Genomic DNA, 23,247 nt, shown 5'->3' with positions numbered 1-23,247 from the left:
TTTCTCATTTTTAACTGATCTTAAAATCTTGCCTGGCCCTTCACCTTCTGCACAGTCCAGAGTCATGAATCCTTGATATGTGGCTCAAAAGAGAAGCACAGGACAATGTATTCCCTTTCTCTCCACCAATTTCTTGCCTGTGTTTCTATTCTGGGACCAACACAGACCATTCCAGTTCAGAGACGGAGCAGGCTCAGCTCTGCTTACTGTCCCATGCCTATGGCCTGGCTCCACGGTGAGAACCGTGTAGGAGGGACGCGTGTGATCCGTAGCTTTTGGTGATTCCTACAGGGTGAGGGTGGAGATTCGCTTGCAACTAATTGTCCCCATCTGTTTTTAAAAGGTGACAGAAATTCCTGAACTTTGGTGTCAATTCATACATTAATTACACTGATCTTAGCTGCTGTGGCGTGGTCTTAATAGCTGATTGCTGCAATGCCCAAATCTGTGATCTCAGAATGTGACGTGCATATTTTAATTTGAGAAATAGTTTAACATTTTTAGATATTCATTTAGATGTGGTTATGCAGGTTAAACATAACGTATGATCACTGCTTCTTTCATTGCTTCCAATTAAACCTTGCTTGTTAGTTTAACCTCTAGGTAATCCCATCAAACAATTGGTGTCACGGAAACACTGTCCACAGTAGCTTCGGATGAGTGGCCATTAATTTTAATTGCCTTGATATTAAAGATTAAGAAGTATTGGGACTAGCAGAACAGAAACGATCTGATGTCAAGCAAATCCACTTGCTAAAGCTTCCCCAGGCTGCTGGTGATATTAAAATTTTACTGTGAGAATTAAATAAACCTTTATTAGTGATGACTGTTGTTTGATTGGTCCAGGGGTATGCATAAACACAGGATTCTTGCATGTCTAGAAATGAGGCCCTTCAGTGGTACAGAGATTCCTCAATTATGAAACTGTTAATAAAGCTGTAATCTGATTTTCCAGGCTAGGTTTCATTAATGTATTATAGCTTCTCTGATCGTCAAGGTAATATTAACTACAAAGTACAGAATCCAACAGAGAATTGTTTAGAAGAGGAGAATTCGAAGATGGGCCTTTGTTGCTAAATTCAGAGTTGGGGAATTTTCATTAATTATACTTTAAGAAATGCCAAATTCCCTCTCAACCAGGAATATCTCCCTTTGCACCATAGATATATTCAATATTTAACTCTTTCAAAGGCCTGCCAGTCTTATTCAGACAAACTAGAGTGATATATATTGAGGGAGCTTTTTGAGAACCAGCTCTCTGGATCTGTCTCCTGAGCTCAGAATGTGCTTGTGAAACATGAGGTAGGGTCTGAGAGAACTTGCTTTAACCAGCATAATCAGAAAGGATACCTTTATGGTCCTTTTTCAGTCTTGAGTCAGAACTTTTGTTTTTAGAGTCCTGTAATTTTGGTATGGGAATGGATCCTAACAGTCACTGAGGCTGACTTCTCCTGGTGTAGAAATCCCTCCCAGAGCATCTGTCTCCATGTTCTTGGAGGCCTGGGTCCCATATCAGCATCATCTCTGGCTTCTCCCTCTCCCCTGACCTGTGTAGCTGGTCCGTGGCAAATTCTGCCAATGCCTCCCCCGTGATAGCTGCCCTCTCCATAACTACTGCTTTGCCTGGTTCCAGTCTTCATTGCCTCCTCACCTGTACACTCCCCTGGCTCTTCCTCCCACTGCCACATCCTACTCGATGCTCATGTGCTCTTGCCCGAAGCATATGGGGTTCAAAGAAGGGAAGGCAAAGAAGGCCAGTGGCCTAATAGGGTTCAGTCCCTCAGGGCTGTTTGAGAACCTAATATCACCATCTAGGTGTTGGAACTAAAGCCAATGATTAGAAGTGAGAGGGAACCAGATCGAACTGAATATCCATTGGAATCGTCCAATGGTGGAATCAGGGACTTTGTAAGGTAGGAAGTACCACATCTCTAGAGGTGGAGATGCTATGAACACAAAGAGAAAACAGAAGGAGGTGCAGGTGTAGAGGACACATGAATGCCATTTTAGACCTATTGAGTTGGAGGTTGTGGCAAAACATTTATATGTTAATATCTTTAAAATCAAGAACCAAAATTCATAGAAGTTAGGGCTAGAGATGGAAATCTGGGAGCCATCCACACAGAGACAATGATTGAAATCATTAATATGGATAAGATTGCTCAAGGAGAGGAGAGAAGAGGGCCAAGAGCTGAGTTTTGGAGAACACACACACACACACACACCCTGGCATATCAGACACTGCTGAAACATCGAAGAAGGAAAGAAAAAAGGCCATTGGATTTGGGACAGGTGTTACGCCTGTATAACCACCTCAGTCAGCCACCTGGCCCTTGAGATTAAGATTAAATGAGAAAAGATACGCAAAGGGCTTTGCGTAATGCTTGACACATAGGAGATAGTCATTGAATGGCAGTTATTATAACCACTACTATTTGATATGAAGAAAGGAAGTGATATATACAGTCCGTAATGGGTGGGGTGGGGGAATAATAGTGGAACAGAAACAGCTAGGAAGCCCTGATCTCTAGCATATTTACTTCCTGATGAGTTTTGGCTTGTTTCTGTCTGATGAACCTATGCTCGTGGTTGCCGCATGGATCCTAGTGAGTGTGCCTGCGTGTGTATACGTGTGCATACGGTGACTCCCCAGGATGAGACAGCATGTGGGCAGCAGCAAGGCCAACATTGTCTTCCTTACGTGGCTTCTTTGCCAGGATTCTCTGGCTTCTGGAAGGATGAGTGCCATAAGTTGAAGAAGGAGAGTTCTATTTCCAAAGCAATTAAACTCTTGGCAGAGAAGGTCAATAAGCGTGCCCACTGGTGTAAATTGGGTTGGAGGGCTCATGCGACTCCTTATTGTTCCTCCGGGCCTCTGAATAGCTGTTCAGAATAAAACAGTGACCCACCCAGCCTGATACCACAGCAACATGCCCCTTTGACAGATTATTAAGAAATTATTGAAGAGAATTTTTAAACTGTTACTTTAACAAAAGGGAGGTCAGAGCCTTTTATATAGCAGGTGGGTACCTTTTTATAACCTGCTGTGTGGGTTTTCGTTTCTTTATATAGCTCAGCTTCAGGTGCCTGAACACGTCATGTAACTGTGAGCAATGAGTCTTGGGCTGAAGTTTTGCTGTCAGTGAAATGTGATGAACTCTTCCTGTTGCCAAGTTCCTCTTTAGAAATCTCTTCCATTTGCACAGGCTGACATCATCAGTAGTGTGTGAAAGACCTAAGTATATTCCACCTGATGAAATCAGAGCTGCTCCCCTATATTTGCATTTGGCCTTGTTGGAATTCCTTGAATTTCAAGTTGTGACCTTCTCGTGTGGTAACTGGCAGGGCGTGAGCAGCCATCTTGGCAGACGCACAGAACCTTCTAAGACAGAGGACAAAGGGATCGTTCATCCATTATTAATTGATGTTACTCTTTTCAGCAGACCAAACATGATTCTACTGTCCAACTGCCAAAATCGTTCCAGACCCAAAAAGAAGAAGTCATTCCTTCACAAAAATTTATTATTTATCTAACTTAACAAATGTTCCCTTTAGTCTTTCAGCTACTTTTGCGGGACTGATCACCTATGTACCAATTGGTATATACCAACCAATATATACATTTTATGAACAGTGCTCCCGTCCTTTTTAGTGTTACTGTGACTAACTGCAAGTAGTGGTGTTATTCTGAGTGCCAAGGTTTGCAAAAAGCAAAAGCAAACCTCGAAAACCATGATGCGTGATCCGCAGGATGTGATTGCGAGCTAAGAACTGAGTGTCTCCCAAGGTGTCCCCTTGGTGTCCCACGGTTATTATTGGAAGGTTGACTCTTTTTCCCCCTTTGACCTCTCTTCCCCTTCATTCATGTCCCTGTGATCTGTAGGTATCCAACTGGTTTGGCAACAAACGAATCAGGTACAAGAAGAATATCGGCAAGTTTCAGGAAGAAGCCAACCTCTATGCCGCAAAGACAGCCGTGACAGCCGCGCACGCAGTAGCCGCAGCGGTGCAGAACAACCAGACCAATTCGCCCACTACGCCAAATTCTGGTGCGTACTGGCCGCTCGCCCCCTGCCTGGCTCAGGCAGCCTTGAGCCACAAAACCCGGTCCCACAGGCCAGGACACAGGAGCCAGACTGAGGACCCAGTGGAGTTATGAAGGAAGATTTATATTAAAACGAGGGCTTATTCCAGGGCCTGGGTGGCCAGAGTCCATAAACCCACTGTTCATAATGAGTGCTACTTGCTACTGGTAGATTCTGGAGCCTTTATTTACACTTCATAGTGGTTGTTAACTCAGCAATTATGCCAAGCGCTATCACTAATAATTATTTTAACTATATTGTTCCATCTATCATTTTAAGGTCCATAGTGGTCTGTCAGAGAATGAAGGAAATAGCAGAAGTGGGAAGGTGACCTGTTGCTGTGCGTAATGAAGCTAGAATGCTGGGGTACAGCAGTGCTTTCTACCTAATACAGCTGCAGACTCCAGTCTGCTGTCCTTCTTGGCATTTCTGTAGTACCTGTGCTGACTTGGTAGGTGGTTAGCCGTGAGGGGTGTGGTACCTAAGACATGGATGCACTATCTGCAATATTGTGGTACATTTGGGCCACATTTTATGTGACATTTGTGATGGAGTTAGAAACTAAACCTCTAAAATGACAGGGAACTTGAGTAACCGTGAACGATGTGCAGCTAGTCCAGGCAGATGGACTCAGGAAGCAATTCAAGGCACTTTTCTAAGGAGACCTTTTACATATATCTTTAGAAGTTCAGAAAGTGAGGGATTTTTGTTTCTTTGTTTTGTTGTCTTTCTCCCCCCGCCCCCCCCCCAGCTCTCCCCCATCACCTCCCTTGCCCCGGACCCCTCACTCCCTGTTCTTTTTAATGAAACACGAACCGATGAAAGTTAGGTAGAAGGTACGGCTAAGAAAGAGCTTCAGAAAAATGTTTATTCTCCGCATAGTTGTCCACCATGGCAGTTAATGACAGTGAAGAGCTCATTTAATGACCAAGTCCTAGAGAGAAATGCAAACCAGGGGGTGGCTCCAGGCCAGCTGCTGGGTGTTTTTCTGTTTACTTTGATCTCCTCTTTGTTTCTTATTTGGGCTTCCCCATTGGTAGGACTTTCCTAGCTGCAAAATGAATCACAGGACCTACCTCTTTGGCGTTACTCTCCATCTTCTTAGATCTGGAAATGCTTTATGTTGTACACGACCTTTCCCTTCTGCACCTTTTCTCCTCTCCCTGCCTCTAGGTCTTTGAGGATTATGTGTGTAGCTCTCTGTTATTCAGCTACTTAACTCTTTCCTTTCCAGGTTCTTCTGGTTCTTTTAACCTCCCAAATTCTGGGGACATGTTCATGAACATGCAGAGTCTGAATGGGGATTCTTACCAAGGGTCCCAAGTCGGAGCCAATGTGCAATCACAGGTAGGAGAAATGCCCCAACCGGGGCCTTTCTGGCAGGGTAGGGTTTGGGCTCAAAACTCCATACTCTTACCCCATGGAAGTGGTCTGCACATCCATGCAGAACCTGTGCTGGGTGCTTCCAAATGTGACCCATCTGCCCCACCATTTAATTTAATGAGGAGTCAAGTGAACAGTGACTTTTGTTGATTCAAACCTGATAAACTTTGTGAATGCATTCGGCTCTGGCTTGAGCTCATGGAGAGGGTTGGGTGCATCTTACTTTTATAACAACAGCAACAACAACAAATTGTGTGTGCCAATGTATGCATGGTTTAAAAACATATTACCATATCATTTATGAAATTTTAAAAGTCAGAATAAAAAAAAAACAAACCTGAGTTCTTAAATTATATTTTCTCATCCTCTTAATTGAGAGCAACTACTTGTGTTTATGTGTTTAGGTGTATGTGTGTGTGTGTGTGTGTGTGAGAGAGAGAGAGAGAGAGAGATCGATCCAGTATACATATTTATAAGTAGTTTTCACCCACAGCCACACACATTTTGTTGATGTAGATGGAAAGTTTGCATTGCCATGAAGATGTTATTGTTGGGCTGGCATGAAAAACAAAGATGTGTGAGTTTAAATATGCAAAGAATTGTTGAAATTCTCCCAGTCACATTTGATTGATAAATTTGTCTCTCATTGAAGATGCTAAACCCTCGTGGCACACATAATTCAAATTGTTTCCTTTTGTAAATGATGATGTTTTAATAGATTTGGGATGATGAATTTTGTTTCATCTCACTTCTAGGTGGATACCCTCCGTCATGTTATCAATCAGACGGGAGGCTACAGTGATGGCCTTGGAGGAAACTCACTGTACAGTCCACATAATTTAAATGTGAGTACCCTGGGGAACCAGATTCGAAGAGCTGTAGGAACAGCATCAGGTAAACAGGGACTAATAAATGAATGGCCATTTGACTTGACTTCTCAGCTTGTTGCCAGGTGGGGAAGGCAGCATTTTTACTGCACTTTCATTTTATGAACCTAAACACTTAATGTTACCCAGATGCCCTTAGAAGTCCTCACAGATGCCCAGCGTGGCTGGCATTCTGTCGATAACAAGGACTCAAACACCAGCCGTTTAAGATGCCATCTCCTACTGGTTGTGCTGTGTTCCAGGGAGATGGTGCAAAGCAGGTCATTTATCTTAGAATCAAGCAGCAGGAAACATTCCCAAACACAGCCCAAGTGAAGGGGACAACCTTGGAGGGCCCCAGACAGATCAACAGGCCAAACTAAACAAAGAATTCTGTTCCTAAGAGCAATCTGGCTGCATTGTCTATGTGGGATGCAAAACATGTTCAGCACTTTTAGTGGCCTCTCAATTTTCTTTTTAATCATGGAGGAAATCATTTTAGCTTGTGTAACCAATTCACCAAAACTTTACTTTTACCCCACACTGACATGGATGGAAAATGGCAGGACGCACAGGTCTGGAAAGGGAGCTGGGCGGGGGTTGGGGGGGAGGGGTCAGGTCATCAGGGTGGAGGTGGGGAGGGCAGTGGTGGACAGGATCTGGGATTCCAGACTTAGGGAGGAAACGAACTGCCCAAAGCATGGTGGTGGAGTCAGGAGGAAAGTGGACAAAATTCTCCCATTTTAGGGCCTTGGCTTGCTGTGAGAGTAAATATTAATGATTGAAAAAGTGATTGAGGATATTCAATTGTAAAGGGAAGAAAGGACCATTAAATACTCAAATCTTTTACATTTGAAATGTCAAATCTTTCTTTTTGGGTTTATAAATAACTCATAATAACCCACAACAAACCATATAAAAAGCCTTTTAGTTGCATTTCTCCTTTTTCATTTAAGTGTTTTGAAATGCTTCAGAGAATGTGCGATATCCTTATCAACATGATAAAATATGAAACTGTGGTTGCCTGCAGCATTTTACAGACATGAATTCCATCTTCACTGATGAGGCTTGATAAGGCGCTGTTGTATAATACGGTGCATAATCTCAAACCACCAGAGGAAGGATTAATTTATTTCGAAAAAAAGAATGCTTGCTGACAGCCTCTCTTCCAGCTGCCACGCTGGGTAAAAATATTGTACATTTGTTGTTTATAAATTTGGATAAAAGAGGAATGATGTTTACTTCAGATGGAATATCTTTAGACTTGTATCTGTGTAAGAGTTTTTCTTTTTCTAAGTAGATTTTCATACCTGAGGGGTAAAAACAGCTTACCGTTTAGATAGGGAAGAGGATGCCTTAGAGCCCCACCAGCACACGTGAGCATATCACCATCCAGCCTGCACAGCTGAGGCTTTGGGACTGCATCGCCATGGCATTATCTTTCTCCTAGCCGGAATCTGATACACCTCAAGCCTGGAAAATCCTTTTCCCTTGGCTCTGGTCATCTCTGCCGGGTCGTTTGGCCCCCCCTCCCCTCCCTTTCTCTTGGTCCTCGAGGGAGGAAAGGTGCCGTCAGGGCAGCACGGAGCAGTCAATCACAAGAGAAGACGGCACTCTCCAAGAACAGTGGCCGTGGGAGGAAGGGACAAGCCCACCAAGCACAAAGCTCACCCAATAGCCGTATCCGGGCTGGGACTCGAGGTGGAGTTCCCACGGCCCTAGGGGCACAGGCCTCCGAGGAGACATGTTAGATGGACTCACAAAAGAAGTCGCGGACGGAGGTGAAGGAGGCAGGGGGACCTCGCGCCCCACCCCGACACTGGTGTGGGGACAGCACAGCGGGAGGCTGGTCTGAGCCGCAAGCACTGGGTGTCAGCCAGCTCCCCCTCGCCTCCTCTCCAGAAGGGCCCGCCCCGTCACTTCCACTCAGTGTTCCCCAACTCACAAGCCCAGCACCTCCCTCTTCTTGACTGACATAAAAATATGTAGCGACAAGCTGTCTGCCACAGCAGAAATGTGATCAGACATTGATTTCAGCAATTGCCTCTATGGGCCAAGACATAAGGCGAATTTGTTTCTGAGCACTGTTACTGCCGAGGCAGGTCTGAGGCAGGAAGGGCCAGCGGCATGTGAAGAGCGGTAGCAACAACCCAAATAGGAGCTCCAGTTAGAGATAATTGGAATACAGATTTGAATAGTGTGCCCCTGCACAGTTCATGCATTTTCATTCCACAAGATGCTATTTGGAGGGAAATTCTGGCCTTCATTTTCCAAGGGTTACAGTAGCAGGCTGCCAGGCGTGTGTGGATAGAGGGTGGGCAGCCTCTTCTCTATGGAAACAAGGATTAAGCCGGGCTGAAGTTTATACTTCGTGGAGCCCAGGGTCTGGCTGAGGCATCACATTGAGCTTCTCCACTGCTCCCTTCTTAAAAGATTTCTTTCTGAGTCACTTTATTTTTACAGCAAATCAAAGGCCGAGCCGCGTGCCAGCTTGAGGCTCGCTGAAGGCCTCCTTCAGCGAGCTGATTTATTGCCAAGACTTTACTTGGTGGGATGGATTTGTTTTACATGCATTTAATCCCACTTTAACACATGCTTCAAACTCCTGCCAAAGTGGGTTTAGAAAATACATTTTGCTAATGTAGCTTTGCTCTCATGTTGTCAGCTGGGTATTTTAAATTGGGGAGTAGAATTAATATGGAGACGTGCACCCGTTGAACTGTATTTCTCCTTTCAGGCTAATGGAGGCTGGCAGGACGCAACAACTCCATCTTCTGTGACTTCGCCTACAGAAGGCCCAGGAAGCGTGCACTCTGATACCTCTAACTAATCTCTGGCAACACTTTTCCTTGAGCTGACATGCCTTGATAAGTGCATTCAGAGCAATAGGAGGAAAAGGAAAGCGTTTTTGTAGCCCACCATCTACAGCTTTACTGTAAAACCTTGTCTTATTAGAGAACTTGGTAAATCAGTTTTTTAAGGAATCATAATCATTTGTATTTATACTTAAAAACACACAATGTTAAAAAAGCACTTTATCCAATTAGGCCAAGATTTAACATTGTTGACAGTCCTGTAGCTATTTTATCATAATTTATTATCAATATTTTACATTAATGGTCTCACAGTTGCCAATTACTTGGCCTTAAGGGTAAAAAGTACAATGTATGCTAAACCTCAATCGTTAAAGCAGATGCAAAGATTCACCTCACCTAAACTGAATTTCTTGCATATTTCCATCGCAGACTTTGATTGTCTTTCTTTCATATCGCTAATGGGGTTGGAATAAAGGAGCTGTTTGGCTATCTCTGTTAACCATGGTTTGTTTAAGACTCTTCCTGGTCACGTTTGTGTTTCGATCTCTTGTGTTATAATTAGATCAGAGACTGGTAGCATCTTTTCTCTCTGAGTCCAGAGTCTGCTCGGTAATTAAATTATGGATCCAGATTGTTCTGAGAGATGAAGAATACTTGCTGCTGATAGAGGTGAACACGAGATCCATCTGGGGTTGTACGGTGTGCACTGGGTGCTGCACGGGCTTGTCAAGGTTTGCTACGTCCTCTGGGCATCCACAAGGGCCCTGCTCTCTGGAGTGTTGTATATAGTGTAGCAAAAGAGTATTTATACATCTCACCAATCAAAACACAGCTTTATTACCTCATGCGAACTCATACAAACCAATAGAATTTCAACATGTTCTGTAGCTTAGAGTGCTCACTTACTACCTCTGAACAATACTCACGCTGTAGTTTGTCTCTTTCTTACCTTTTTGCATCTTGTAATTAACTCTTTGTTTCCCTTCATAAAATGTAATGTACATTGTAATCTTTTAAAAGAAAAAAAAAAATCAGGGTTGCATTTGCAACTTCTAAAAAACCGAGAGTGGAAACATTGGGTCTTCAATGAACACAGGATCAGTAGAACTGTTGTAAATACTGAGAAAGCATTTTGAATGTTCTTCATCTTGTTACTAATCCATGCAAAAAAGAAAAAAAGAAAAAAAAGCGGCGCCGATTGTGATGCATTCAGAGTCCAGTATTCGGTACTGTATATTTCACCCTGTGCGCTGGGGCCCCCTCTCCTTCCTCTCTTTTTGTATTGTATGCGATTCTGAAACTGATTGAGTCATGAAAATAATTTGTGGTGGTGATTCTAATGTATTAAAAATGTTTCGTGTTCCTTTCTAACTGGATTACACCCTGGATTGAAAAAGTCTTCCTCGTGGTAGCTCTATGTAGTTTCAAACATGAATAAACTTTTTGCTTTCATGATTAAATGTTGCAATGTCTTAACTCCGCCGCCACGGGAACCCGCCAGGGCAGGCAACGCAGGAAAGCCTGCCCGGAAGCGGGCCGGGGCGTGTCAAGGTGGGACTGTCACAGAGGAACTTGGAAATGACGGGGAAGCAGGGGATGGAGGAAGAGTCCCTACCAATGGACTGCTCTCTCCGTGCGCGATCCTGGCCAGCTCCTGGACCGTTGTTCCGTGTCCTCCCTTGATCCCTGTGTTCTTTTTTTTTTTTTTTTAAGATTTTATTTATTTATTTGACAGAGAGAGAGATAGTGAGAGCAGGAACACAAGCAGGGGGAGTGGGAGAGGGAGAAGCAGGCTTCCTGCCGAGCAGGGAGCCCGATGTGGGGCTTGATCCCAGGACCCTGGGATCATGACCTGAGCCGAAGGCAGACGCTTAACGACTGAGCCACCCAGGCGCCCTTGATCCCTGTGTTCTAAGAACGCCACAAGGAAGGTATTACCCTGCTGGCAGAGGTTAGGAAAGTAAAGCTCATAAAAGTTAAGCGAATGCCACAAGGTCACAGAGCTGAGACAACAAGGGGCCACACTTTGAACCCGGGTCTCTCTGCCCCAGGAGCTCACACTCTCCTGACCTGATGATGCCTCTGGCACTTGTTAGATGGAAAGACCCTTTTGTCATTTATTGAAAGAATAACCAGTCTTGTCACCTTCACTTCGTTTCAGGGCTTAGGGAGAGATACGTTGTTTTTGTTTTATTAAAATAGCTAGGAGTCCCATATGTTTACATACGCCTCTGTCGCGAATACCTAAATCTTTACAATAGAAGTGGATATCAGGTAGTTGGCCTGTTTACTATATCTCAAGGAAATTGACTCAGGAAATCAGATTAATGTTAATCAGTTGCAGCAAATTGTCTATGATAAATACAACTTTTACTATTTCGGTTGGTAGAGCCAGGCAAAACAAAGTCTAGGGCCACCATTCCCATTAATCTTGAGGTGGTTATACCGTGAGAGTAAACTTTATAAAATAGATTGCCCTCCAAAGCTGTCCTCCCTCATGTGGGCTCTCAGCCTGTCCGTAGGAATCTCTCCCGTGGCTAAGTAGTTATTTGCATGATTCAATTAGCTTATGGGTCAGCCTTTCTTATCTTTGTACATAAAACAATCTCTATGCTATGTGGTTTTGCAAAAATATCCTGTGGAAACCTGACATGTGCGCACACAAATACATCTTCTTTGATACCCAGAAACACACACTTCCTAAGAAGCATCTCAGCTTTTACGTCAGGCCAGTCTGACATGGTGGAGAGGCACATGCCAGTGCTTGTTGGAGATTCTCGAGTGGACGAACAACCCTTGAAGGAAATAGGTGAGCCTGAGGCCTTATTCTGGGGAGGCCTAAATTAAGATCCCAGTCTCTTTCCTATGTGCTGGGTGAGGAGCACTCACACGTTTCCCTTCTTTGCTCCTCATGCCTTTGTAGGGGGGCAGAAGCATCCTCACTTCATAGGGAAGGAAACTGGGGCATGGCATGGGCCCTAAGTTTCTTATGTTTCACTCCAAATTGAGTGAAATATATTCATCTGATGGATTTTTATCAGGTAACCTCTTCTTGGTCAAGCAGTGGGTTAGGGGTTGGACCCAGAGATGAATGAAATCAGGCACTAGCCCTTGAGAAGCCAAGATCCTGGGCCTGGGCCTTGTTCAGACAACAAACGCTCGTGGGGGTATTGGAAAGGTTGGTAGTTTTCCGAACCCCAAGAGTGGAGAAATGAGGATCCCGCAACCCCGTTATTCACAAGAACAAAGAAAATAACAGCGGTCAATCAAAGAAAATCACACCCAATCACAGGCTAAGGGGCCTGTCCACGCATATAATACAGTAAGATGCACACGGGCACAGGTGTGCTCAGGTGGGAATACAGGTATGTTCGAGAGTTTCTGGAGCCTAAATGCCCGAGCAGCTAATGCTGGACAGGGATCAGCCGTGTGCACAGCGGCGCACGAGCCGTGTGGCCTTGCAAACAAGGTTAGAACTTCCCCGTAACCCCAGACTGAGCAGCGGCCTGTGCCATTCCCTGGCCGGAAGTGGGGGCGGGAGGGCAGCGTTCTAGAGTAGGGCCCTCCGGTGTGGACGAGTCTCCCACACGGAGAGGTGTTTTAGGCGTGAAAGATGTGTCAGTGCCATGAGCCCGGGGCTTTCGCTGGGCTGACAGCTGCAGTTTATCGAGCTGCTCCTGCGGACCGGCCCTTGGCCAGGTGCTTTCTGTATGCCATCCTATTTAATGCCCACAGAGCCCCACGTGCCAGGCAATCTGAGGCTCCACGAGGTACCACCACCTGTCCACGATCTCCCGCAGAGCTGGAGGTGGCCCTGTGAGAGCCCCACGAGACCCCTCCCAGCAGCCACTTGCAGCGGGACGGGGAGAGGCTCCCGTGAACCTGGGCTGCCAGCCTCCAGGGGGAGGTCCCTTCTGGGGGACAAGGTGAGTCATCTACCTCCACCCGTCAGAGCTTGCAACTCTCCCACCTGTGCCTCCATCGCCCAGGCCACCTGAGTATGTGTGCCCTGCGGTGTGTACAAGATGTGTCACAGGCTCCAGGTGGTCCTATCTGTGTCTATGGACCACAGGGTTGGGCACGAGGGACAGGAAGAGCCACATACTGGGGCTCGGCCGGGCCTGGCACCGTAACTAACGGAGGCAAGCGGACCCGGGAGGGCAGCCGTCGTGATGAACGAGAAGTGCTGAGCACAGGGCCTGGGGCACGTGTCCCGCACGTTCTTTGTTACCGGCGGAGTCCCACCTGTGCCCCGTGGGTGAGTGCAGGTCCCAGGCGCTGTCCAGCTTAGCTCCAGCCCCTGGCCACTTAGCCCACTGTCCACACAGCCAGTCAGGGTGAGCAGGTCTCCAACCCCACCCTGGGTCTGCCTCCCACCAGCTGTGTGACCTCGGACAAGGGACGTCACCTTTTGAGTCCGAGTTTCCTTGTTCTCTCTTCTTGGAATGTTGTTGCTGTACCCTGTCTCCCCGATGGATGCCCATCCTTTAAGGCTGAACCCAGATTGCTGCATCCTCTGACAGAGCCAGGCTCCAGGCTCGGCATCCCCTACTGGATGATCAGGCAGGGACCTCAGGAAGAGAGGATTAGGAGGACAGGCGTGAGGGGTAGGGGGACAGCTTCAGGGAAGGGGGGACCAGGCAAGGGACAAGCATGTGCAGAGACCAGGGGGAATGGCGAGCAGAGCTGTCAGAGAAGCGACGAGAAGGCTTGCTCTCTTGCTCCAGGCTCGCTCTCCAAACCCTCACAGCAGCCTCGAGAGCAAGTCTGGCTATCACCTCCACTTTGTAGAAAAGGAAACTGAAGCCCCTTGGCCAAAGACACACAGAGTTGGAACACCAGTCTGGGTGTGCCTGAAGGCAAAAGTCACGTTTTTAACCCTTTGTGCCTGGCTGTCTTATCAAAGTATCTCTTTCTGATGCAACGGACAGTCACCATTGGTGAGCCCGACTCAGGAACTGAGCAGAGACGGAGACAGGTGCTGCCACCACCACCCTCCATCAGAGCCATGGGCTCCTGTCCCCCTGGGGTCCCAGGGACACCTTCAGGAAGACTGCTGAGTCCACAAGCACCTCAGGACAACAAATGGCCAGCACTTCATCCCCACTGGGCCTAGCAACCCAGCCCCACAGACAATCAACCCAACCATCTCTCAGCTCCGAGAAGTCAGCTGTCACCGACTCAGCCAATATGCATGGAGCCTGCTTCCAGCTGTGCCCCACCTAGTGCACCACCAGGAGCCACACCTCACAGCCCAGTGGCTACTGGCCCCATCACAGAGACGGAAATGGGTGCCCGGGGGTTCAACATGGCCCCATGGCTAGGAAAGCACCATGGCTTAGCACCCATGAATGCGGGCTCCGAGTCAAACGGCCTGGGGTAGAGTCCAGCTCTGCCTCATACCGGCTGCGTGTCCTTGGGCAAGTCGTGTAACCTCCCTGTGCCTCAGTTTCCTTAGCTGTCAAGCACCTGCCTCCCAGCATTGTCGGGGGGATGGAGCAAGGTGGTGCAGCGAAGTGCCGTGCGTGTAGTTGGAACCATGGCCAGCTCTTCTTCCTTATCCTGTCCTGTGATTTGCACTCGCATTCCAGCCAGTGTCCCACTTCACTCACTGTTGATAAAAACCAGGTCTTCTGAGACCCGGGTTCATTCATTTCCTTCAAAGCAGCATGTTGTAGTATGAAGAGCTAGGGCCCTGGAGTCAGGCTGAGTCCTGCCACTTACCTGCTGTGTGTGTCTGTGGGCATGTCACCTCCTCACTCTACTCTGTGGCCTCGGTTTCCTCACCTGTAAAATGGGGAGATGTTGTTCCTACCTTCCTCCTAGGGCTGTCATAAAGATTAATGAGCTGATGCACACATGGCCCTTGGGATGCAGTGGCTTCTCTTCTTTTTGTTGTTATTGTTAGACAGTGCCCCGGATCAGAAGGGGACACCAGTCTGTGGCCCTTCTTGTTGGAATGATTACTTCCGGTCAGCAGAGGGGTCATGGGGGGGGTGTCAGCTGCCACGTGGGGTCCCTAGGAGTGGCCCGGCCTCTTCAACCCACCCCCTCTGGCCGGCTCACCCCCTGCCGCCCTCAAGGCTGGATGGAGGCCTTGGCCTCACCTCTCACCACCATCTCAGGAGATAATAAAAGGCTGATTCCTTTTTCCTGGTAAAATTTCAGCAGAAAGTATACGCATCATTAAATATGGAAATCCAGAATTTTATTAGCAATCTGCTAGATCTGAACTGACGCCAATTAAACAAAAAAGATATCATTTATAAAAAGGCAGAGTTCAACTTGTATTAAATATGAAATGCAATTTTCTCCTGGTTTTGATTTATTACTGGTGGTCCATTGTTCAAAGAAGCATGTTATATTTCAATAGAGAAATATTGTTTATTCATTAATATTTTAAAACAGGCTTATTGCTGTGCATGGCTCTCACCGAATGAAACTTATGATTTAAAACATGAATTAATAAACACATTTGAAAGTGTTAGACGAGATCACAACCTCTCATTTTTCATTTTCCTGGGAGCATATTAAATTTTTATAATTCTGCATCTACAGTTTTTTCTTTTAAATAAAGATGCAGATTCCGAATTACTCTGCTAATTTCAGGTAACCAGGAGCAGAAAAGCAATATCGTGGGGACCTGTGTCAGGATCAGAGAATCCCAAGAAGACGCTCAGGTTTATTTTTGTAATATTCATAAATCAAAATAAATGAGCTTTGTGTGGGAGGCAGTGTTCATGTGCGTTAGGATGCTGGCTGGAGCGGGCCCAGCATTGGGACTATGACTGTGTGTGTGCAGGTGGATGTTTAGCGTGTCAGTGTTCATGGTCACACACACATATGATTGTGTGTGTCTGTCAGAACCCATGTGCATCAGCCTAGATGCTTGAGTTCGTGCAGTCTGACTGTATCCCAGTTGTTTGGTTTGATGGTCAACCATTATTTATTGAGCACTTACTATGTGCCGGATGCTGTGCTGGTTACTGAGGGTGAGCTGGTTACAGGGTGGTCTCCCTGCCCTCCTCCCTCTACATGACTGCCTGAGCAACCTTCCCATCAGGAGCTGGGGCTGTTAAGTTCCCCACGGTTTCTCCAATACCAGGAATGTGGCCTTCTATGTGATGAGCTTCTGGGAAATATCTGTTGAGCTGCTGATAGATGGGAAGCTTAGGGAAGAGAGAAATCTTCATGGGCTGGAGGTAGAGGAGGGCTTCTGCAAAGATGAGTTGAATTAGACTCAGAGAAAGGCACAGCCTGGATGGAGGAAATGGAGGTCCAGGTAAGACAGAAGGGAGGAGTGCATCCTGAGGACAGGGGGTGACTTCCTCCTATGGAGCTCCCAACCCCCACCCCCCAGCTCACTCCCTGCCCAGCCCCTGCTGAGTTGAACTCACTGCAGCCTCCCAGACACCCATTGGAACATGAGCTCTTGCTGCTCTATGTTATAGAGGAGGAAGCAGAGGTCTAAGTGGGAAAGGATTTGCCTTGGGGTCTGGGTCTGAGGGCCACACCTTCCCTAAAGAGATTAGAAAGAAGTAAAGTTTGCAAAATTGACCAGTGGGTTGTGTTGCCCCAGGGTACATGCGGAGGCAGGGATTTGGGGGAGTCTTGGGGAAGCCCTCTTACAGAGGTAAGAGCCCTTAGTGGTGGAGAATCAGCTCTCCCCTAGAGCACTGCCTCAGGAGGGACCTGGGAGACAAACTCACCTAGCCTGGTCTGGGGGAAGTAGAGGCACAGGAACGGAAACAGTGTTGCTCAGCTCATTTTAGTACCCCGGTGCAAGAGTTTCTCCAGAATGAAATCCCTGGCGTTGAGTAGATGCTCCTCTTAAACTATACTAGGGAAGGCCAAGTCATTTTCCAAAGTGGTTGTACTGATTTATACTTCCACATACTTGTTAACATTTAGTATTTACATTTTCTTTTCCAACCTGATGGTTAGATGATGATATAGCAAAGTGATTTTAATTTGAATTTCCATTCGAATGATTACCAATGAGATTGAGCATCTTTTCATGTGTTTGTTGATTGAGTGTTCTCTTCTGTGAAGCACCTGTTGAAGCCATTCACCCATTTGTGTGCTGTTTGTCTTTTTCTTATTGATTTGTAGAGTGTTTTAATGAACAGCAGTACAATACCTAATTTTAATTAGTATTTAAACAAAGTGTTTTCCTCTTTGGTCACTGCTTTTTGTGTATGGTGTGAGGTAGGGGTCTAATTGTCCCAAATCCATTTATTGGAAAGTTCATCTTTTTGCCAGTGATCTGCAGTATTATCTCCTTCATGCATCAACTGTCCATGTGTGTGTAGTTCTATTTCTTGCTTGCTGTCCGATAGGGCAAGTTCTCTCGCCTTGTTCTTTGGGAATCTTCTGGAAATTCGTGGCCCTTTATATTTCTGTATAAATTTTAGAATCAGCTTGTCAAGTGTCATAAAAAAATTTCATTGAGATTTTGATTGGGATCACATTAGGAGAATTGATATATTTTAAAACACTGAGTCTTAATCCATGAACAAGATGTCTAGCTTCATTTATTTAGATTTTCTTTAATGCCTTTTGGTAAAGTTATTTTTTATTTTTAAAAATTGAAATATAGTTGACATACAATATCATATTAGTTTCAGGTGTACAACATAGTGATTCAACATTTATATACATACCAAAATGCTCACTACAATAAGTGTAGTGTAGTTACCATCTGTCACCATGCAAAGTTATTATGCTATTATTGACTATATTCCTTATGTTTTACTTTTGATCCTCATGACTTATTTATTTTATAACTGCAAGTTTGTACCTCTTAATCCCCTTTGCTTCTTTTGCCCATCCCCCATCCCCCTCCCCTCTGGCAACCACCAGTTTGTTCTTTGTATTTATGAGTCTGTTTCTGTTTGTTTATTTGTTTTGTTTTTTAGATTTCACATATAAGTGAAAGCATATGGTATCTTTCAATAATCTTTATGATTTTCTCCATCACAATGCTCAGGCTCCCACCCACTTGTACCAGGGTCTTCCTTATTAAAACTCCACATTTCTTTTTGTCTAAATTTTCTCCATCTGAACCATGTCCAGGGATCTGGACTTTTCCAACAGAGTCCCACCCAGGTGAGGTGCCACCCTCTGAGAAGCAAGGTCCTCTCTCGGGGACTGTGAATTCAGGCATCTCTCTCCTCCTTTCTCCCCAACTCCATCCTTTCTCTTCCTCCCCTCCCCTCCCCTCCCTCTCTTCCTTCCTTCCTTCCTTCCTTCTAGCCTGACTGCTTTCCTTCTTTCCTTCTTCCTCCACCTGGCCTTTTTTTTTTAATTAGTGAATTTAATTTCTAGAACAGTTTTTATAACAAAATTGAGTGGAAACTACATAGAGTTCCCATAATATACCCCTTCTCTCCTCAACGCATGCACAACCTCCCCCACTACCAACACTTTGCACCATAATGGTTCTTTTATTGCAATGGATGGAACTACATTGATGCATCATTATCACCCAGAGTCTGTAGTTTACATTAGGGTCCATTCTTGGGCTTGTACCTTCCATGGATTTGGACAAGTGTGTAATGACATGTATTCACCACTGTAGTGTGGTACAGGATAGTTTCACTGTCCTAAAAAATCCTCTGTGCTCTGTCTATTTATCCCTTTCTCTTCCATAATCCCTGGCAACCAAGGATTCTTTACTGTCTCCATGGTTTTGCCTTTTCCAGAATGTCATAGAGTTGGAATCATACAGTATGCAGCCTTTTCAGATTGGCTTCTTTCTTTCACTCAATGATATGCATTAAGGTTCCTTCATGTGTTTTCATGGCCTGATGGCACATTTCTTTTTAGCACTGAATAACATTCCATTGTCTGGATGGACCACCATTTATTTATCCATTCCTTACTGAAGGACATCTTGGTTGCTTCCAGGTTTGGGCAATTATGAACAAAGCTACTATAAACATTTATGTGCAGGTTTTTCTGTGGACACAAGTTTTCAACTCCTTTGGGTAAATACAAAGGAATGTGATTGCTGGGTCATATGGTAAGAGTGTGTTTATTTTCGTAAGAAATTGTCAGATTGTCTTCTAAAGGGACTGCTCCACATCCTCATCAGCATTTGGTGTTGTCAGTGTTCTGGATTTTGACCATTCTAGTAGGCGTGTGGTGGTGTCTCACTGTTTGAATTTGCAATTCTCTAATGATGTATGGTGTTAAACATCTTTTCCTTGGCTTATTTGCCATCCATATATCTTCTTTGGCAGGGTGCCTGTTCAGGTCTTTTGCTCAGTTTTAAATCAGGTTGTTAGTTTTCTCACTGTTGAGTTTTAAGAGGTTTTTTTTTACATATATAAAGATTTTATCTTTAAGTAATTTCTACACCCAGCATGGGGCTCAAACTCACAACCCTGAGATCCAGAGTCACATGCTCCACCGACTCAGCCAGTCAGGCGCCCCAAGAGTTCTTTGTACATTTTGGATAATAGTCTTATCAGATGTGTCTTGTGCAGATATTTTCTCCGAGTCTATGGCTTGTCTGTCCATTCTCTTGATAGTGCCTTTTGCAGAACAAAAGTTTTTCATTTTAATGAGGTCCAGCATATCAATTATTGCTCTCATGGATCATACTTTGGTGTTGTATCTAAAAAACTGTGCAGGTTTCTGCTCTGGTAAGTTGTGATTCTCTGTATTTGCCTGTCTGCCTCTCCAATTTTGGAGCCAGGCAAGCAGCGGTGGGATGAATGGGAGGAGCTTGGCCTTTGGAGTCCAGCACCCACACAGTAATCCGGGCACGTGTAAAATGGAAGTGGTCCCTCACAGGACCAGGTGAGGACGCGATGAGGTCTTCCTTACACATTGCTGAGCTGAGGGTCTTGCATACAGTAGCTGTTCATTAATCAGCACTCCTGATTCGGAGTAGCCAGAGCACCCGATCCACCTCCTTCGGGGAGACATTTGTAACCACAGGAGCACTTTTGCTCCTGTGTCTTGTCCAAATGAGCTGCTGTTCAGTCTTTGGGCTGCCCGCTCCATGCCCCTTCTGAATGTCCGGGGCTCTCGCAGTCTTCTCCTCACCCCAGCTCAGCCTGCCTGACCCATTGGCACCAGCTCACTGGAAACAGTTGCTTAATTTGCACATTATAACAAAATTAGAGTTTCGAAGCATTCAGTGATGAATACAGGATAAAATAAGGACTTCCAGAATAGTGTCTCCCTGCCCTTGGTGGGTGACAAAAGCAGAATAGATGTCTGATGCTCTAACAATCCATGGTGTCTTGCCACTGTAAGGGGTGAGCCTCTTGAGCTGCACCGTCGCTGGTGCGTGGCTCTGGGTGGGCATCACTTGGGCACTGCGTTGCCCTGGTGTGAAGACAAGGGGGTGGCCCGTGTTTGACGGCGTGTGTGTCTGGGTGTTGCATGGCTCACGTGTCTATTATAGGGCATGTATAAGGGTGGTTGTAGGTATGTTCCTATCCTAGGATCAGGAAGGACCTTTGAGATTTATTTTCTTCCTCAAAGATATTTGCGGAGTACCTACTGTGTGCTGGGCATATAGTCTAGGCACTGCAGAGGCAGCAGACTCCAAAATAAAACCCAAACCCCTGCCCCAGTCTGGTTAACATTCTAGTGGGGCTGATGGAAACTCTGAGGCCTGTGTCATGGGTTGAATTATCCAGATATCCCAAGATAAGGTGGAGTCCTAAGCCCCCCAAACTGTCAATGTGACCTTTTTAGGAAATAGGGTCTTTGCAAGTAAAATCAAGTTAACTGGTGATCCTGGATTAGGGTGAGCCCTTAATCCAATGTGACTTGTGTCTTTACCTTTCTAAAAAGAGAGCAGACACACACACACACACACACACACACACACACGGAGAAGGCCACATGAAGACCGAGGCAGAGATTGGAGTGATGTTTCTACAAAGCAAGGGACACCAAGGATTTCTTGCAACCAACAGAAGCTGGAAAAAGGTCTGGAACAGATTCTCCCTTAGGGCCTCCAGGAGAAACCAATGCCTCCAACTTCTTGATTTTAGATTTCTAGCCTCCAGAGCTGTGTGAGAACACATTTCTGTTGTTTTAAATCCGCAAGATTGCAGTGCTTCCTAGCAGCTCGAGGGAACGAATATGGCCTAAGGCCCCTAGTGAAGAAGGGTCATGGCCACAGCTGACCCTCAGCAGGGTCTAAGGACCCCAGAGTGATGAAGCCAGGGTACTCAGAGTCCTTGGGCAAAATGGGCAGGGCATGGGCATGGGCGAAATCCCAGTGAGCCCCTGGCCTTGGTTTCCTCACCTGTGGAATGGGCTAATCATCGCACCTTCCTCCTAGGGGCGCCGCGGGTCTCCAGAGAGATGGTGCAAGGCTGACCCTCAGCATGTGCTTCGGAAATGTGGGCGCTTTCCAACGCCTTTCTATCCCTTCTCTTGACTTCTGAATTAAATGGAGTCTGGCCCTGGTGCCTGGACTTTGACCCCTCATTCAGGGGCTCCCTCCTACCGCCCAAGAGTCCCAAGTGGGTGTGATATTGTGGACACAGGACATCCTGGTTTTCTGGCCAGGATGGTTGTGTGGCATGGTGCATCCTCGGGCCTGCACCTGCCTCATCGGATCATCCCGTTGAGCCCGGGCTCCTGGGCACACCTCCCCGGGGAAGCAGCCTCGCCCCGGACTCTGGCGCCCACTGCAGGGGCCCTCTCTGCAGCTCTGAAGCCTCAGACTCAGGGTCCCATCATCACAGGGATCCTCGGGCAGCCCGAACTCTCCTCTCGCTCTGGCTCCACTCAGGCTTCAGCTGAGCCCCAAACTCTTCCCCCCTTGGGGGAGGTGCTAGCTTCATTCCGTTTGGCCTCATGTCCCAGCGCAGACCTGGGGAGGAGCCGGGGATTCAGGGTAGTTCCTGAAATGCCGAGAAAGTGTTCAGTCCCCCAGGAGGCGAGTCCAGGCCCCCCTGCGAAGAGCCTAAACTTTGGACTCCACCACGCAGAGGGAACAATTCGCTTTTGTGGGTCACCGACTTGGGCAAATTTTCAAGCAAGTGCCCAACCACTGCCAGCATTACCAAGGTCACCTCACCTGGGTCCCCCTGGCAGTGTAATGCCTCAGGGCCCACGGGAGCCCGTATTCAACCCCGTCCTCAACTGTCCCCACTCCGGATAGCGTCCGTCTCTGAGCCACTGCACCCCACCTGTGGCCTGGTCACCCCCAAAACTTCTCCACCACTGAAACCTTTACACTTCCCTCCTCTGCCTGACCCCCGACCCCTGACCCCCCGGCCTCCTCATCTCCCAGGATATGTGACTCATCCACTGTATTTCTTTTTCTTTTTTTTTTTTTTTAAGATTTTTTAAATTTATTTTTGACAGAGAGAGAGAGTGTACAAGCAGGGGAAGAAGCAGACAGAGGGAGAGGGAGAAGCAGGTTCCCCACCGAGCAGGGAGCCCGATGAGGGGCTCGATCCCAGGACCCTGGGATCATGACCTGAGCCAAAGGCAGACGCCCAACCATCTGAGCCACCCAGGCACCCCTCATCCACTGTATTTCTACTCAAAGTCTGCTCGGGGCAATCTAGGCTTTTTCTATTGTGCTTCTCAGAAGTTTTCCAGCCTCTGTCCACTGCTCATTTCCAAAGACACTTCCCCATTTTCTAGGTATTTGTTAGAGCAGCACCCCGCTTCTGGGCCCAGAATCCATATTAGCTTTCCATTGCTGTCGGCACCATCCCCTTTCGCATTCCTGCCCGCCTGGCAGACCCCTGAGCTTGGATGCGTCTGGCTGTGGGTCTTCGCTGCCCCTGCCACCGGATGCCATTGGAGAGAGGCACCCAGCTGCACGGCTTGGGGCAGCGACGCCCTCCCACCCCCAGCCTCATGTGGCCGGGCTGACCCTGTGGTCCTTCCAGCCAACCTGCTCCAAAGAGAACTGACCTGAGGTCCCCTGGGGAAACTGAGGCCAGGCGGCCATGACCGGAGACTTCTTGCCAGGGTAGGTTATCGTATCACAGGCAGGGAAAAAGCCAGGACAGAAGTGAAGTCTGCTGGGCATAGCAGGGTGGGACCAGGCCCAAAATCCTTGCAGGGGACAGTGGCTGGTGGGCCTGGAGTGGGGGGCGGGGTCTG

At 46.7% G+C, this 23,247-nt stretch overlaps 1 protein-coding gene across 3 annotated transcripts in view; it reads left to right on the top strand.

Moving 5' to 3' along the window:
* Positions 1-10,605, top strand: part of PBX3 (PBX homeobox 3) — a 213,776-nt gene extending 203,171 nt beyond the window's left edge. For 2 of the 3 annotated variants that reach the window (XM_035015801.1, XM_035015802.1), the window contains exons 6-9: positions 3,884-4,049; positions 5,320-5,432; positions 6,224-6,313; positions 9,072-10,605. In XM_035015801.1, coding sequence (XP_034871692.1) covers positions 3,884-4,049; positions 5,320-5,432; positions 6,224-6,313; positions 9,072-9,164 — 462 coding nt within the window. In that variant the 3' untranslated portion in view covers positions 9,165-10,605. The remainder of the gene's footprint in view (positions 1-3,883; positions 4,050-5,319; positions 5,433-6,223; positions 6,314-9,071) is intronic. The other variant, XM_035015803.1, reaches the window with a different exon arrangement.
* Positions 10,606-23,247: the final 12,642 nt, after the last annotated feature.

This window comes from Mirounga leonina, unplaced genomic scaffold (genome assembly GCF_011800145.1).
Source record: "Mirounga leonina isolate KUSES-001 unplaced genomic scaffold, KU_Mleo_1.0 Mir_170, whole genome shotgun sequence".
NCBI classification, from domain to species: domain Eukaryota; kingdom Metazoa; phylum Chordata; class Mammalia; order Carnivora; family Phocidae; genus Mirounga; species Mirounga leonina.
Note: the sequence above shows the minus strand (reverse complement) of the source record. Positions and strands in the feature narration are given on the sequence as shown.